The following is a 17471-nucleotide window of genomic DNA, read 5'->3' on the forward strand; positions in this document are numbered from 1 at the left end:
TATAAATTAAGTTAACTATAAGAACTCGATCATTGTATGCTATAACCATAAGAAAAAACTAAAGAAAATTTTTAAAAAAAAAAATTATAAATAACCGAAAATTATAAAAACAAAACCAAAAGAAAAATCAGTTTCCATTTTTTTATATTTTATATTTTTATTTTCACATTAATTTTAATAACTCCAATAATTTTCTAACATGATTTTTTTGAAAAAAAATACTATCATACAGCTAACACTCAAATATGATTTTAGAATTTTAATACTCTATTTTATGCTTTCAAACATATTTTATAAATATAATTTAAAAATATCTAAATCATTTAAATATCTTTTTAATTTTTTTTTTTTTTTTGGTTCTCATGTAGTAAAATATAGTAAAAAAAAAATCGAAATTGTATAAACAAACGACACAATAGATTTTTTCTCATTTTTAAATTGCTATTTATTTTTTTTCAAACGACGCAATAAATTGTTTGAGAATAGATTTTTTTCTCATTTTTAAATTGTTATTTATTCTTCTCTACTTTTTTCAAAAACAAATTATATTTTATTCAACTTTTTAAAATTTTTTTAAATTTTATCTTACAAAGTCAAACCTCAAAATCTGTGCAGTAAATTAAAATTCAATTATAATTCTAAAAATTCAATTTCTAAATTAACCAAAACTGATCACTTTTGCAATTTTGTTTAACGATGCAGTAAATTAGTTGGATTTGGACGGTAAGAATTAGAGAGGGCAGTAAATATGAGCAAAACATCCGCATGCAACGGATACTTCCTTTGTTCATCCCAATGAAAATGAAAAATGGTTATTTTTTTATGAGCTCGATGAAAAGTTTTTATGTTTTCGTAATGCTCTCTCTGTGCCTGTCATTCTCGAGCCCTGTGTTTGTTCCCAAAAGAAACTGCGGTTACTTCATTCTCCTTTTTCTTCAATTTCAATGCATTAACTAGCATCCATTCCTGGATCAGGATCCCCTCAAATTCTTTGCCCGAATTTGATACAATTCGGGCAGGTTGTTGTAAGTAAGCATTTATGAGATTCACCTGACCGGATAAGCAGTTGGGCAGCCCAACTTTTATTTGGTCAGGTGGATCTCATAAATGCTCACTCACAACTACCTGCCCAAATTTTATCAAATTCGGGCAAAGAATTTGAGTGGATCTTAATTCTCCATTCCTGGCTATCCCCATTCGGTTTATTTCCCCAAGGTCCTAAAGCCATCAACTATAGCTCATTTGGATATTATCTATAAGCCAACTTCAATTATCACCGGTCTTCTCATTCTTCTCTTTTCTTTCGCCATAGCTCGGTACAAGCCAGTCTTCAACGGCACCGCCTTACTTAAACGGTAGGTCGTAGGCTCGCATGCTTTTATTTTTGTTTTTATTTTTTAATTGATTAATTATCCATTTAGGTACGTCGGTCGGTGCATGCTTACAAATATGTCTCCGGTAAGCCCTGGATTTCCCACTTACATACCGAGAGAAATCCATGGGTGCGATGCTGCCGTTAGGGTTTCGGTTCAAGCCCACCGACGAGGAGCTCATAAGCCACTACTTGGTAAATAAGGTCAAGGGCGAACAACTTTCCTGGGATGGCATCCCCGATTGTGATCTATACGGTGAAAAGCCTCCCTGGGAAATTTGCGGCGATAAGGACGAGAAGGCTTACTTTTTCACTGAGTTGAAGAAGCTAAGCAAAAATCGTGTGGCACGAACAACCGGTTGTGGAGTTTGGCATGAAAATTGTACTGTCAAGATTTATGATAATCGGGGTGATATTATCGGGGCCAGGAAACTCTTCAATTTCAATGTAAAAGAGGGCTCGACAACGAAGAACTCAAACTGGATCATGCACGAGTTCTCCCTCGTTGGGGAGCAACAGGGTACCAACTGTGTTCTCTATACCCTTCAAAAGAAAGGATCAGAATCATCAAGTGGGGTCAAAAGACGCTACGAGGAGGGATCTCATCAGAGAAAGAGAGTTTGCTGCGATATTGTTGAATGTCTATCGCCTCAGGCTATATTGATCCCAGCGGAGACTGATATGGAAACCAACATGGGCTGTCTACCGTCCAGTGATCACTCTGATTTTAATTTTGATTTGGAAACCATCATGAGCATGCAGCCGCCAGAGGTTGGAGATCTGCCGATTCTTTCTCCATTGGAGGATTTTTGGGATGCTGACTGTGATGCATTATTTGCCTGGAGACTATAATTAGGTCATGATCAATACAGTGATTAGGTAAAATTGTAATTTTTTTTTTTTTATTTTTTGCAATTTTTTTGTAGCGTATTGGTTAACTTTCTCAACTTTGTTTGAGATATCATCAAAATAATATTATAATTTCTTGTCTTGATTTATTTTTTTGTTCGAGTTCATGATTGATGGGATTTTTGCATATATCCACACGTTTTAATTGGATTAATTAACCCTAAAGCACCGATCCAAAGGTTCAATTTTTAATTGGATTGATTAGAATCCCAACAAACAACCTTTTCTTTCTTTCTTAATCGAGAAGGAATTAAAAAAAGGGATAAATACCCCATTGGTACCTGAGTTTTACGTGTTTTTAAATTTAGTACCTCAGTTTTGTTTAATATCATAGGTGGTACCTGAATTAAGGGTAAAAACCCATTTGGTACCTCTGTTAGATTTTCCGTCCAAATTTTAACGCCTCGCCACGTGTCAACCGCTGAGGTTGACACGTGGCACTACATAAAAAAAAAATTAAAAATTAAAAATTAAAATCTTTAGAAAATGATTAAAAATAATAAAATTTTAAAAAAGAAAATTAAAAAAAGAAAAAAGAAGAGGGGTGGCTCCTTGGCCACCATGGGGGTGGCCGGCCACCCCATTTTGCCCAACCACCCCACAGTTGAAAAAAAAAAAAAAAAAAAAAAAAAAAAAAAAAAAAAAAAAATTGAAGGGTTTTGGCCCTAGGGGGTGGTTCGGCCACCCCCTAGGGCCAAAACCCATCAAAAAAAAATTGAGGGTTTGCCCTTGGGGGTGGCCGAACCACCCCCGTGGCCCTAGGGGGTGGTTCGGCCACCCCCGTGGCCCTAGGGGGTGGTTCGGCCAACCCCTAGGGCCAAAACCCTTCAAAACAAATTTTTTTTTTTTTTTTTTTTTTCAACTGTGGGGTGGCCGAACCACCCCATAGGGGGTGGTTCGGCCACCCCAGACCGGCCAAGGGGGTGGCTCAGCCACCCCTCTTCTTTTTTCTTTTTTTAATTTTTTTTTTTAAAATTTTATTATTTTTAATCATTTTCTAAATATTTTAATTTTAAATTTTTAAATTTTTTTTATGTAGTGCCACGTGTCAACCTCAGCGGTTGACACGTGGCGAGGCGTTAAAATTTGGACGGAAAATCTAACAGAGGTACCAAATGGGTTTTTACCCTTAATTCAGGTACCACCTATGATACTAAACAAAACTGAGGTACTAAATTTAAAAACACGTAAAACTCAGGTACCAATGGAGTATTTATCCCTTAAAAAAAGGTAATAAGTTTGACTTGAGATAGTTGTTTATCTCCTCGTTGTTAGTTGGGATTCTAATTTAATCCAATTAGCTCTATATTGCCGTATCAACACTGATTCAGTCAACAACGCTCGACCCCTTGAAAATCGTACTAATAAATTTAAATACCGTAGTTTATTTATTTATTTATTTTATTTTTAAAATTTATATATAAATTAATCAGAATTTAGTGAGATTATATTACTCTAAATGAGTTAATTTGAGATGATCCTCTCTCAAATATCAACAAAACCATTTACGTCTTTGTCTAGTAAAAGCTAATAGCTCTTTTTTTTTTTCATTTAAAAAAATTAAAGGAAAAAAAGAGAAGAAAGAAAAACCATGCATACCAAGATGAGTGGATGATGTACAGCATAATATGAAGTGACATTTCATCAAAACTCACAGTTCTAATTAATCACGAAATGAAAATAATAAAAATAAAGTTATATGATAGGTATATTATGTATGATGTATGCTTTATTAAATACAGTTCAGTTTTTTTTTTTTTTTTTTTCTGTGATTTTTAATACGTTTTTCGTTTCTTACTTATTTTAAAAACACGTGTCATTTTTTCCTCATTGCCATATATATATATATATATATATATATATATTATTCGCTCATTGCTATATTCTAAAGACAACAACATGAATCATGCTAATTAATGTCATTCTAGTCTTTCAAAACCAAAGCATTCAATACTTATAGGCCGCAGGCTTTATCGTTTTCTTTATTAAGAAAAACCAAATTTGAGGACATTGTCTTTTAAAAAAATCAAATGCATTTGAAATACAGAAGATTTTAAATGTTTAACCGTAATTTTATTATACGTTTAACAATATTTTCCGATCTCATGCAGACATGTGCATCATAGACGCGATAAACCCACATATCCTCATCTATCTCGACCGTCTAATTGAAGAAAACTGTCATATAATGGATGAAAATATTCAACTCCCATTCTAGTAGAAATCTGAAGTCTTAGCCCAACGAACCCTTCACCTCCAATGGGGAAAAATCTCGGGCTACTTCAGTTGTCCGGATCCTAGGTAGGCGGAAATAAAATCCTAGGATTAGGGAGTCGGTTCCCACCTTATTTAGAGTGAACGGTTGAAATTTCATCTATGAATATGTATAAATCACCAGATATTCTTCAGATGAATTTTTGATATACAGATTTGATTTGAAATCTATTAAAATGACTAACTTAAGCATTGGAGTGGGTTCGACTGGCACTCCCAACAAGCTTCTTACTGATATTTATTGTTTTACAGGAATAAAAAAAAAAAAAAAAAAAACTTTACAAAAACCTAGGCACTGTGCTAAAAACTGTCTTAACACACATAACCTAATTCATTCAAAAGAAAAGATAAAATAAAAAGGGTGGAAAATGTTGTATCCTTTTGGTTGACTCAATATTAACAGCGGGGAAATGTTGTATATATCCTTTTTCTTATAAGAGTGAAATTCTAATCACAAAGATGCAATAAAAGGTTTGGCGCCCAGGATAGAAAATGCCTTCAAAGAAAACTACAAAGAATAAAAAAATATAAAAAAAAGCCTTCTAAATTAACAATTGATTTTAGAATAGCTTTCTGAATTTTTAAGTGTGCTAATGTGACCTATCAAACTATCAAAGTGTGCCAAAAAGATCATTTTTGTTGAAATATTCCTATAATACCCTTATTCTCTTAAAAACTAAACTAAACTAATTTTTTTTTTTTAAAAAAAAAAAAAAAAGAAGAAAATAAATAAATGCAAAATCAATCTATGTGGTTGACCTAAATTAAAAATCTCTCACTGCGGAACAAAAAATAATTCAAAGGTTTTCAAAGTAGGCAAAAAAATAATAATTTAGTCATTGTAGTAAAATTCTGTCAAAATACTTGACGGATTCTGTTAGTGTCAATATTAATACCAATAAAATGATGACATGTCACTCTTACTAAAAAAAATTTATTAATTTTTTTTTTCCTTTTTCATAATTTTAAATTTCTTTAGTTTTTATATTAATAGTTTTTTTTATTATTTATTTAAGAGAATAAGGGTATTATAGGAATATTTTCACAAAAGTGAAAATTGAAAAAGCTATTCTAAAATTAGTTGTTGATTCATAGGGCTTTATATTATATTTTTTTCAAAAATAAAAAGAAAAAGAAAAAGACAAGCAGTTACTAATATTTAGAAAAGAGAAAAACCCATAAAAAAATATTTACAAAAGAGAAAATAATATTGAAAATAGAATTAAATTAAATTAAGGGTAAGAGCACGTGTGCAATATATTCCATCTCAAGAATAGGAGTAGGGCTGAGCATGGGGCGGGGGGAGCGGGGCTGCCCCTTTTTTGGCACCGCTCCGCACCCCTGCGGGTTGCGAAAATCGCACCTGCAAACGGCACAAAATGGAGAGAACCGTGCGGTGCAGGGTGGGGGTGATGCGGGGCGGGAGGTGCAGGTTTAATACTTAGATCTAAAAAAATGAGAAACCAAACCAAAGTTAGATTTTCTCAGGAACCAAACAAGAAAATCAAATTCAAATAATACCGGATTCAAACAATATCAGATTCAAACAAGAAAATCACAAGCAAATCACAACAACCAGACTCAAACAAATCACAAAAAAGGGATGAGAGGCCACTGACCTCAGGATCGGCGACTCAGCGAGGCCTCTTGAAGCGAGCGTTGACGATCTTCCCACCGTTCCCGGTCTCCTCGCCAACCCTGACGTTCCCACCGTTCATGACGTTCCCACAAAACCGGTGACTAGGCGAGGCCTATCGACTTCCATAATTCCATTGGAGCAGACGCAGCACGACGGAAATCGTGAAGAAGAAGAAGAAGAAGAAGAAGAGGGCAAGGGTGCGGCGCTAGGGATTGGGAGAAAAGAAATGAAAAAATGGGAAAGGGGGGGGGGGGGGGGGGGCACTGCTAGGGTTAGTAGGAATTTTTTTTTTTTTTTTTTTTAACTATGCGGGGCGGGGGGGTCCCCGGGGTTTTTTAAAACTCCAACCCGCCAGCACGGGTATATCAATTTTGAGCCATGCTACACATGCACCCTTTGTCCCCCCTTCATCCCCCTTTTATAATAAAAAAATTGGTTTTAAGGAAAAAGTTGTCTCTGATGTGACATCAGAGACAACTTTTTCCTTAAAACCAATTTTTTTAAGGAAAATTGGGGATGAAGGGGGGACAAAGGGTGCATTTTTAGCATTTCCCATCAATTTTTGACCCGCACCCGCAAAAAATCACCTAAAACCCGAGATTTTAGGAGCGGGTTGGGGCGGGAATGCGGGTATTTGATCAGCCCTAAATAGGAGGTTTCGTAAAAAAAAAAAAAAAAAAAAAAAAAGTGTGGGCATGATTATCCTCTCTCAAATGTCAAAATAGCAAAATAGCAAAACAGGCTTCTGGCTCATTATTATTATTATAATTATTTTCTTTTTCATTTATAAAAATGAAGGAAAGAAAAAGAAAAGAAGGGGGAACCGCTTAAACAGTAATGGATGGAAGACGAAGAAACATTTCTCATATCCATATCAAGACTCATAATAATCTTTTTACTTAAGATATTCTAATCACGAAATTAAAAAAATAAAAATGAAATTACACAAGTTTATATATATATATATATATATGAGTATAGCTCGTTTAACAATAAATCCTAATTTTCTAATTAATGCATACATGCATATTTGTTTGGAAACCATGAATATATATTGAGGCTGATTAGCTCCAGCTCCAAATTCTATAAAAAAATTTGAACTGTTAGACAACTTGAACTTCATACATAGCAGTACAATGCTCAAAGTGGGAGACCTCTAGTCAATGATTTCACCCTCTTCTTCCTCGATCGGGTCTCTCAGTTCCCTCACCAATACTACTACATTCTCTTCTAACAAAATAAGACGCTTCTTTTACTTGCGCATCATTTTCATCATTATCATCGGCATCGCCGTCGTCATCATTTTCTTCTTCACCATTATCGTCATTAGATCTTTTAATCATGGTCATGATGCTACCTTCAACATCTTTCCCCACGGAAGGAGATTTCTCTTCAACCACATTATCCTCACATCCACTTTCTTTAACCATTACTAAAGGAAACTTCAGAGGTTTATCAGTCATATCTTTGAAAAATGAGTTCATCACCATGAACCTAAAAACCTGCAACAAGCGGCTTTTGTCTCCGCTTATATCGGCACTCAGAAGTTTCTGCAGTAGTGTTGGCATTCTTTTGTTCAAAGAAGCCGCGTTCGATGAATCCTTGTCTGCTAACCTCTGCTTCTTGGAAAACCGGTCTTTTTTGTCACGTCTTCCTCTTTTATTAAACTTGTTTTGGAATCTCTCCTTCTTAGTCAATGCCTTCTGGCTTCTGTTCTCTTCCCTTCCACGCCATTACTTCTCTGAATCCGAGAGATAGTATGATGGTTACCTCTGCAACTTCAACTCCCAATTCAGTCTGCTTTGCTAGAATCTCCTTGAGTGGCTGGATACAAAATTTTTATTATATTATTACAAGACATTAAATGCTAATCATGAAAAAAAAAAAATTAAAGAAAAGTTTGAGAAAACATATCACCCAGGAATTATACTTCGATATAGACCAATGATAAAATGAGAATATGAAAAGTCAAGGCAAGTATGGATGTGTTAGACATTTCTTTATTTTTCTCTTCCTTTTCCTCATTTTTCCTCCTTTTTGGGATAAAACCAGTCTCCATACACACAAAAAAACAGTAAACATTTCATGTCCTGCACTCTGTAACTGCTAGATTAACTTTGGCAACATAAGGGACAAGTTGCACTCCCTAATTAAACTGCATGGTAAGAATGTACTTAAGAATGACTGGAACGTGTCGAAGGAAACCAATTTGTATCATGTAAAACATAAAAACAAGTTCCATTACAGAAGGTTATATGGTTATAGAAATATTGGTCTTGACAAATTTAAGTAACATCACACTACAACAGCGGTGGATAAGAAACTTTGTCGCTTCTGTTCCCGTTGTTTTTGATTATGTGACTTACCTTCTAGATTGTGGAGTTGTTGACATGTTGGAAAGAACAGTTTGTTAGGCAAGTCGTTAAGATTCCTACTCCTAATATTGCATTTCAAGAGGATGGCAAACTAGTTATTGTTAATTTTCTTCTTATGATTTTCTTTTAATATGTTAAACTCTAGGCCATAGGTTTTTTTTTGATGTATTTCTCTAGTAGACTTCCTGGTGGGATTTTGATCCTCTTCTTCACCTTTTTAATAATATTTAACATATAAAAAAGAGGTGGGATTTTGATCCTCTTTTTCACCTTTTTAATAATATTTAACATATAAAAAAGAGGAAAACAATCCTATGGTCGAGGGGATGGAGGAAGTAAAGAGGGAGGAATGGAAATTACCCTTTCTTCATGTGTTTTATTTATTATTATTATTATTATTATTTATTTTTGAAGAATAGCAGAGAAAGTAAGTGGTGGGGCCATATAAAGATTGAAATAGAATTAAAAATAAACTCTCTATCACAACTCTTTCTTTCCATCTCACTTGATGGAATTGGAAGGAAACAACCCTTTCCCCCCCTTCCCTCATTCCATTTCCAGCAAACCAAACAAGGTAAACACCTTTGTTATCCTCGTCAATCTCTCCTTTCCTTTCTCCCACTTACCAAGTGATTAGAGAGGCATGAGGCTTTTTCCATACAATGTCCTTCATTGAATGTTTGTATTTCTTTACATGTTAGTAGCTCTGCTTTAGTTGGCCAAAGAGTGGTAAGATTGAGTTAAAGGATTGCTCAAATTTCATGCAATGAACATACGTACAAAAGAAAAATGAAAAAAGAAAGATAAAAGGTAAGTTTGGCCTCTCTGTCAGTGGCCTCAGAGTTTGCTAGCTTCTCAGTCTGCTTCTACAAGTGGTAAATTCAATCATCAGAACATCCATATCCGACGAAAAAACATGGCAAGAAGGTAGTACAATAAATTAAACCTTCTCTATGTTGGCATTTGATGGGTAATTTTTCCTACGTGCTTCACGCTAATGTTGGATTTCTTGTTCCTTGTAGTTCAAAGGAAGAGATCTTTTTGTGTAAAAAAATTATGGAAGACAAGGGGAAATAATCAAAAATTAGATATTGACCAAGCAGGGACTAAAAGATATCCTAGCCCCCACCCCCAACCCACTCAAAAAATAAAATGAAAGGAAAAGTAAGGAGTAGCGTATAACAATGATACTATTAAAGAGGCACTGTGCAAAATACACAACTGATGAGTAAACAAGCGAGTTCATGAAATAAATAAATTATAGACTAGAGTGTCAGAACTAAAACACAAAGAACATCCTATATTTCAAAGTCCTTTTAGGACCACAACATCCACACAAAACATCTGAAAATTCTAGCGTCTTCGTATGCAATAAGAGTTTACTCCTGAATTGATAAGCCATGATATATTATATAGAGATCAAGCAACAATTACCTCTTCAAAGTCCTTTTAGGACCACAATATCCACACAAAACATCTGAAAATTCTATAGCGTCTTCGTATGCAATAAGAGTTTACTCTTGAATTGGAAAGCCATAATATATTATATAGAGATCAAACAACAATTACCTATTCCACTCCCTGGCTTGGTTGGTAGAATTAGCGAGACCAAATTTTCCTGTCCTCTCATTGCTACTAAACCCTGGTTCAGCAATACATAGTAGAGAGAGAGAGAGAGAGAAGGTTGTCAAAGGTAATATAAAAAAAGGGGCATATAGAGGGTTATCATGTAATACCAAATTAATTCAGCAGAAACAAGTTAATGGGCTTTCTTTGAAACTCAAAGTTGTAAAAATGCATGGTCCAAAAAAAAAAAAAAAAAAAGAAGCCAAAAGCATATCGAGAAATTGATCCAACAAGCTATTTTACAACCATATATAGTACTACTGGTGATTTAGACTCGAATGCATGTCAGATAAAATTCAGGGCCCAATATTTTCATTTTCAATCATCAAGTCCTAGTTTTTTTTAAAAAACTAATGGAAATTCGGAAAAATCAATTTCGGAATAAGATTTATTTTACAAGCATAGCTGCCAAATGTCATAAGGTGCGAGTATAAGGAACTGGTACCATGACGTAGGAAGCTAGGGGTTGCATTGCAAATGACTCGTTCATAATACTAAATACATTTCACTGCATCTAATTCCACAAATGTAGAGTTCTAATTTAGTGTTTTGCAGATCAGTAAGCAGAGGGCAGAAACATGCAATAGCCTCCAAAGTAAAGCCAATAACATCAATGATATTTCTAATAACTCCTTTAACCTAATATCATTTTTTTTTTGTAAGTAAAAACAAGTTCAATAAAAAGTGCAAGGGGCACAACCCAAGTACACAAAAAGTATACAAGAGAAAACACCTAGCAAATTAAGAGCTTAAAGCATATTTTCTATGTTGAACCAGTTCAATCAGATGGGTTTAAACAAATTCAACAACAATAAATGGTAGGAACCCCAATTTTTAATGTTAGTTCATTGATATAATTTGAGAAGATTGTTAACTAGATTTACCACATATAGCATATGCACACTTGCAATGCACATTTGAATCACCTTGGATTATCCCCCGTAGGGGATTTCCAAAATATGTTCTCCTATTCCAACCCCACACCATACCCCTTCTCTCACCATTTGAAACCCTCAAACCCTAGGTTTTCTCAACCTTTTGAGTGCAACGAACCCACCCAAACCTATCGTAAAAACTCTAATTTATTGCTGCCAGGAAAATTCCAGCATCCAGTTTTCTCTAAAACCATAACCCACCACCTACTATTACATAAACAGCCATAAACTCAATAATACAAAGCTGTCCTATGTCATAGCATCAACCCATCACAGAAATTTTAAGATCCTAAAATGTACACTGATTTCCTCTCTCACCATAAACACCACATGATGCACAGTAGAAATGCCTTCCACACCACAGTACTTCTGTCCCTAAAGAAAATCTTATTCCAACAAGCTAACAATTCTTCCACTTAAAACTTTAAAAATAGACGGAGAATTCCCCCCCCCCCCCCCCCCCCGTCTTGAAACCCTACATAAAGACCTAAACTCAAATTATGATTCTAGCCATAACATTGTATCACCACCAACCCTGAAGAAATGAAAGCATACAGCCAATATATATATATATAATTCCTACTCTTGGACTGCTCTCACCTCCAAATAACAGCTTGGTGTCAAAACAGCTCTAACATGCTTTGGACAGTTTTCTAACAGAGGCTAATCTGATTCTTAATAATGTCAACTTATGTTATTCAAGTTATAACTTGTAGGTCTTAAGAACTTATCCAAAAAAACTTGTACCTCTTAAGGAAAAAAAAAAAAACTTGAACCTTCTTCTTCGAGGGGGCAGGGGCAGGGGTGTGGATGAAATTTAAACATAACATAGCAGCAAGGTGTAAAACCACAAACCTTTCCCCTTCTGTTCATTAGGAAACCCAAACTTTCTCTTTTCATTTTTCATATGATGAAACTGAGACTTCTGAGATCAACATATGATTTTAAACTGTAAGTAACAAGTCCAAAGTTTTGAAAGTAAAATGATGGAAACAAAAGTAATCCGAAAAAAGAAACATACCCCCCTTGTGGTGCCCCTCTTTTTGGATTCCTTGTGAAGTTTTTGCTTGGTGAATTTTTCCAGTTGGAGCTTGCAGCATTAATCCCACCATTCTTAAAAGGATTGCCCTAAAATAATTGATAAAACATGTGTTAGTTTATAAGTACCAGAGCTCATTCAATATTATGTACACATCAATTATTTTCGTAAAAGATATCATACATAATTATTCTTTCCAAAAGAGAAAATCTGCCCAACAATTCATTTCAAGAGTGCAACATAAAACTACCTGTGACCTTGTAAAAACAGAAGTTTGCAAGTCCTTAGACTGCTGATTGAGAGGCACAGATGAGTTCCCTCGTAATTGAGGAGCCGCAATAGGTGATGGTTTTAATGCATTTGCATCCGTTGTAGGTGGAGCCAAGTTTTGCCGATTCTGGTTACCTTGCTGCCCAACCTGATTGCAATGAACAAGACCAAACTGCATATTTGCCATGAAGGTGGGATTTTGAGGAACCGTGGCCTGAGGTGGTTGATTCAGACCACCCAATAGATAGGGAGGGATGCTGTAAGGACCAACTTGAGAAGAAGTTGGCATTTGCAAGGGCACAAGTTGGTTCATATTTTGAAACATGTTTGGAAAACTGTACTGTTCATTCGGCAAAACCATATTCTGATGGAGTTGCTGAGGAAAATTTGGAAAATTATGCACAAAAGGAGGCTGAGACACATTGACTTGATTAGCACTCTGCGCCAAATTGGAGAATTGTCCATGACCTAGAAACCCTGCAACCGTGTTCCTATTGCATACACTGTTCTGGGACCAAGTGCCAAAAGGGACTGACCCGGTTGAGAACCCAAATGGGTTATACCCATACCCAGACGAGTATTTTGGAAAGGAAGAAGATGGGTAGGTCCATTAATGAAACAAGGTTGAGTTATGGAAGGCCACACACTCGGGCTCAAGTGGGCATTGGAATTACTGAAGAGAACTTGTGTTTGAGCATTGCTCATGCCAAACTGGGGTTGAAATTGCATAGGATTTAGCACTAAATTACAGAATTTACAAGGGAAGGATTAGATGGCATAACTTGATGGGTGAAGAAATTAAAAACGAAAAAAGAAAAAGAAAAAGCAGATTCAAATTAGATAAAAGTCTTTGTTTAAAGCAGATTTAGCACTGTGTATCTGTGCGTGTAAGTAGAGAGATTGAAAGAGAGAGAGAGAGTTACCTGTTGAGGAGGCGTATTAGTGGAAGCATTGGCTTGCTGGGTTTGGTTTACCAGTTGAGGAAAGGAATTGTAGAAAGGCCGCATTTTTTAGCATAGAGAACAAGCCACGCAAGTTGCAGAGTAAAGCTTAGGGAATTGAGAGAGTGATTTTGTTGAGTGATTTTCACTAAAATTATCTTACAATACTCCAGATAAATAAAAATCTTTCTTCATGTATTTTGTACAACAGTAGTTTCTCTAGTTTTTTCACGTCACATGTAATCTTTCTTCATTCTTCCTAAATAAAACCAAAGAGAACCATGAGAGAACAAAACTTGCAAACAGGCCTTAAATGTGTCAAAATTTGGGGAGATAACCAAAGAATCATGTAGATTGCTTTTGGAATCTAGACGGACTGCAAAATTCCTGATATAAATTAAAACCATCTTGCCATTTGGACCATTGCCTCTTCAAACCATTGTATGCTTTCAATTCTTTTGGCCCAAAGTTCTTAACAGAAGCATCAAACTGCAACTCGCTGGAGCACAGATCATCAAATAGTTCTGGTCCAACAGTTTTCGAGTCTCTCTCTAAGACAGTGCCCAGATCGTTACGCCTTTTGTGCGGGTCAGAAACGTTGCCATTAGGAACATGCTTCTTCTCAGACACTTTAAAAATCATGATATCAAATTTCGTGTCTTCAAAGACATTTCCCCTCCCTTGATCCATGGTAGAGCACTTGACTGCAACTGGATGGTATAAACAGAAAGGTTTTGGTTTTTGAGAGGCGCCCCACATATCTTCTCTGTCATCAGCAAGGGATACATCAGGGCCATCATGAAGCTCACAACCAGAATCTGACACGGCCATTTCACTGGCCACCTGCTTGACTTCATCATATCGCAGGTTAAGTTCCTTCTCCAATGAAAATCCACCTGCTTCTTCCATATCAGAATAGCCGTTACGATATTCATGAAGTGTAAGTAGAACAGGAAGAGGAAGAACTGGACCTACAAGAGCATCATCTCGCTGAACTTTCTGTGACCACTTATTGCTACGGCATGAAGGCTTTCTTAAGAAGAAAGGTGGCAACTGAGGTAGGTCTGGAACAACTAGAAATTCCAAAGCTACCTTTTTCTGGTCCACAAGTACTTCAAGGAACTCTGAGTAGTTGGAATAGGCAAGTTGCAATAGTTCCATTGGCAGGCCTGCCCACAATCTCCTCAAAGCAACCTCATGGATGCTTGCTGGCGAGCTGATGCAATTAAAAACAACAGCAACAGCAGGAGATGATCTCAATCGACCGAACCCACAAGCCTTCAACTTCTCGCACAAGATTTCATGAGATTCTGTACTAAAAGAGTTATTCTCTCGAGTACCCTTAAAAGGCTTTTTCATTTTTGAACTCAGGACTTTACTAAGGTTACCATTTAAATATGCCAAGAGGTTATCGAGTTTCAGGTATTTGAATCTTCTGGGAAATCTGTATTCCTCTTCATCCTGAATACAGAGGAAATTATCTTCAAAATGCAACAATTCTCTATGAAATTCTTTCGACTTGCTTACAGAATCCCACGAGGCATGATATCTTTGTAATTCAAGCTTCCCTGAAGACATAAGCCTTATCAGTGTAAAACCACCAAATTCATCTGACCCACAAAGCAGCGGAGATAAACCCTTGTTTAGGATGCCAAAACCCAAAACTATTTCTTTCTTCTGCTGCCAATCAATCCATTCAGGAAGATCATCCTTCAAAATCTCCTCTCTTACAAGACAGCTTCCACATCGACAATCACGGCCTGACAATAAGAGCTCTGAAGGGAGCTCCCATGCATAAACAGTTTTCAAAGCTTCCAAAACTTCAGAAGCAATGCAATCTCTGGGGACTGGCGACGTAGGTCCATAGCAAAAGAGATTAAACTCACAATTCCAAAAAGATCCCAATATAATGCAAAAACCCGATTCTGAAGCCCACCTATATGTATCATCCCTCGAGTTTGATCTCAATTCTGTCAATCTAAACACATCAATGTAGCAAGGTTTATGAAGACCATGACCCCATTGCAAAACCGGCACCATCGGCTTCCGCACATCACAAAGAAGCAACAGACTATCCGAAGCCAACACAAAACAAAAACGATTAGAATCAACCATCGTAAACGTAAGGAACCGTTCGTTTTTAACATTTGCATACAATCTCAACATCTCAACCTTGGCCAAACAACTCACAACACATTCATCAAACCTCAAATCGACCAAAAAAACCGCATTGGACCGCACAACCACCAAAATCCTAGGATGCCAACTGAACTCACAACACAACCATTTATGAGACCCTGAGGTACCCGAATCATCGTCCCAGGGAACCCGCAACCTAGTCCCTCTAAAACGTGCATTCGAAGCACCAGCTTTCGAACAAGACTCCAAATCAAACAAGAACAATTCGCCACTATCCAACAGAACCACACTCTCCTCCAGCAAATGTGGACTCCAACAAGCCCACGCAACAGAGCAACTCTTAAACACCTTACTCCCTAAACAAACCAAACCCGGCCTCTCCAAACTCAAACCAAGCCCTTTAACCTTCACAACAAACCAATGCACAGAATACAACGTAGAAGCCATCACATACCCAACGCTAACAAAGGAACCCGAATTACCTGCCGAAATCGCACCCGAACCAACCACCGGGTTCGCCGAGATCCTGAGAATCCGATACTCGAACCCGGTCCTTTCCCAGAAAACATCGTCGTTTTTATCGAGCCGAACGTCGAAACCCGACCCCGAACCGTTCACGGACAGCCCCAAGAACCCGACTTGCTCGGAGTTGGCACCGGTTGGGAAGAAGACGAGGAGGGAGTTGGAACAGGGAAGTTGTAGGAAGGAGAGGTGGTTGTGGAGGAGATGGGAAGCGGCGTCGTTTTGGAGGGGGCCGAGGAGGGAAGCGACGGAGGAGGAGGTGGAGTGGGTAAGAGAGGAGGAGGTGAGGAGGAATCTTGGCAGAGAGAGGTGGGGAGGAGGGGGGAGAGAGCGGAGGAAGAGGGAAGGGGAGGAGAATATGAGAGTCAGTGTTCGGGGGACAGGGTTGAAGAGGAGAGGGCCGAGGATGGGTTTGGCTGAAGGGCCTGAGAGGAGGAGCGGAGGGGCGAAGACTGTGGAGATTGGGAAGAGGGACTTCCATTCCGACGACAAGTTCATCGTTGGGGAAGAGGAAGAGGAAGAGGAAGACAGCTCTGTTATATTTCCTGTTATAAAGCTACGTCGTTTGGGGTGAGGGAAGTTTTAATCTTAGCCGTAGATTTAAAATGACAAGAAATGTTCTGTGATTTTTCTACAGCATGCCACACTGCCAAGTCTGCCATCTCAAATCTCCCGCCGTCTCAAATTTCCTCAAAATTACAAACTGCTTTTAGATTTCAACACAGCAGTACCAAATTCGAGCAAAAATATCACTTAAAATGACATGTAAATATTGATTTTAGCCATTAACCCTTAGTTTCAACCTTTTCAAAGCTTAATATTGATTTCATATGCAAACATGCACTATGAGGCGATTTTGTAAAACCTGGTTCACATAGTCTCCAATAATGACCACAAAGAAGTAAATTTAAAGTCATACTCGCACATGAAGAGACACAAGACATAATAAGTAATACATGGACTAAATGAATAAATAAAGGAAAAAAAAGCAAAACAAACAAAAATCTAAACTGTCTCCATAAAGCGTATTAGTTCATTTGATTAATATTGATGCTTTTTCGTTGATTCACACACATCAACAATCGAAAACCTTTTCTTTCCAACAATACATTTTAACTTGCAACCTAACCATGAACAATAATACAGTTGCAAAGGATGGTAATGAACCACTAAATAATAAGTTGTTTACCAGAAAGTATAAAATTATGCCAAAACAATGAAAAACAAAACAAAATAATGAAATAAAATATATGTTTTGATATTATATGTGGCATGTCAATTAGAGCACACTATTCATAGAATCATAGATTACCTAAATGTTCTCGTTGGTTGTTTGGTTTCAAACTAAACCTGGGAAAGAGAGAATTTTCAGAAATGTTATTAATCTAGAGGTATATTTTCGATTAACAGTTATAACCCTAGAATGTAGA

General features: G+C 36.7%; 2 protein-coding genes across 5 annotated transcripts; one reads left to right on the forward strand and one right to left on the reverse strand.

The window, feature by feature from the left end:
• Positions 1 to 1498: 1498 nt before the first annotated feature.
• Positions 1499 to 2224, forward strand: LOC133878931 (NAC domain-containing protein 41-like). The gene has a single exon (XM_062317494.1). It carries the CDS (start codon positions 1499 to 1501, stop codon positions 2222 to 2224), a length of 726 nt encoding a protein of 241 aa, XP_062173478.1.
• Positions 2225 to 7258: 5034 nt separating this feature from the next.
• LOC133879949 (uncharacterized) lies at positions 7259 to 17268 on the reverse strand. Of its 4 annotated transcripts, none has more exons than XM_062318780.1 (6): positions 13363 to 17268; positions 12420 to 13179; positions 12152 to 12258; positions 11986 to 12055; positions 10139 to 10211; positions 7259 to 8018 (listed from the first exon to the last, which is right to left on the reverse strand). In XM_062318780.1, the coding sequence occupies exon 1, from the start codon at positions 16537 to 16539 to the stop codon at positions 13726 to 13728; it is 2814 nt and encodes a 937-aa protein (XP_062174764.1). In that variant the 5' UTR covers positions 16540 to 17268; the 3' UTR covers positions 7259 to 8018; positions 10139 to 10211; positions 11986 to 12055; positions 12152 to 12258; positions 12420 to 13179; positions 13363 to 13725. The 4 variants fall into 4 exon arrangements, with proteins under 4 accessions (XP_062174764.1, XP_062174761.1, XP_062174763.1 ...); XM_062318777.1 differs by having other exon boundaries at positions 12420 to 13220; XM_062318779.1 differs by having other exon boundaries at positions 10139 to 10204; positions 11982 to 12055; positions 12420 to 13220.
• Between the last annotated feature and the right edge of the window lie 203 nt (positions 17269 to 17471).

Source organism: Alnus glutinosa, chromosome 10, assembly GCF_958979055.1.
Source record: "Alnus glutinosa chromosome 10, dhAlnGlut1.1, whole genome shotgun sequence".
Lineage (NCBI taxonomy): Eukaryota > Viridiplantae > Streptophyta > Magnoliopsida > Fagales > Betulaceae > Alnus > Alnus glutinosa.

What these genes read in the sequence shown, in the direction of transcription:
- LOC133879949 (XM_062318780.1), bottom strand. Translation starts at nt 16,539, where the DNA reads ATGAACTTGTCGTCGGAATGGAAGTCCCTCTTCCCAATCTCCACAGTC.
- LOC133878931 (XM_062317494.1), top strand. Translation starts at nt 1,499, where the DNA reads ATGGGTGCGATGCTGCCGTTAGGGTTTCGGTTCAAGCCCACCGACGAG.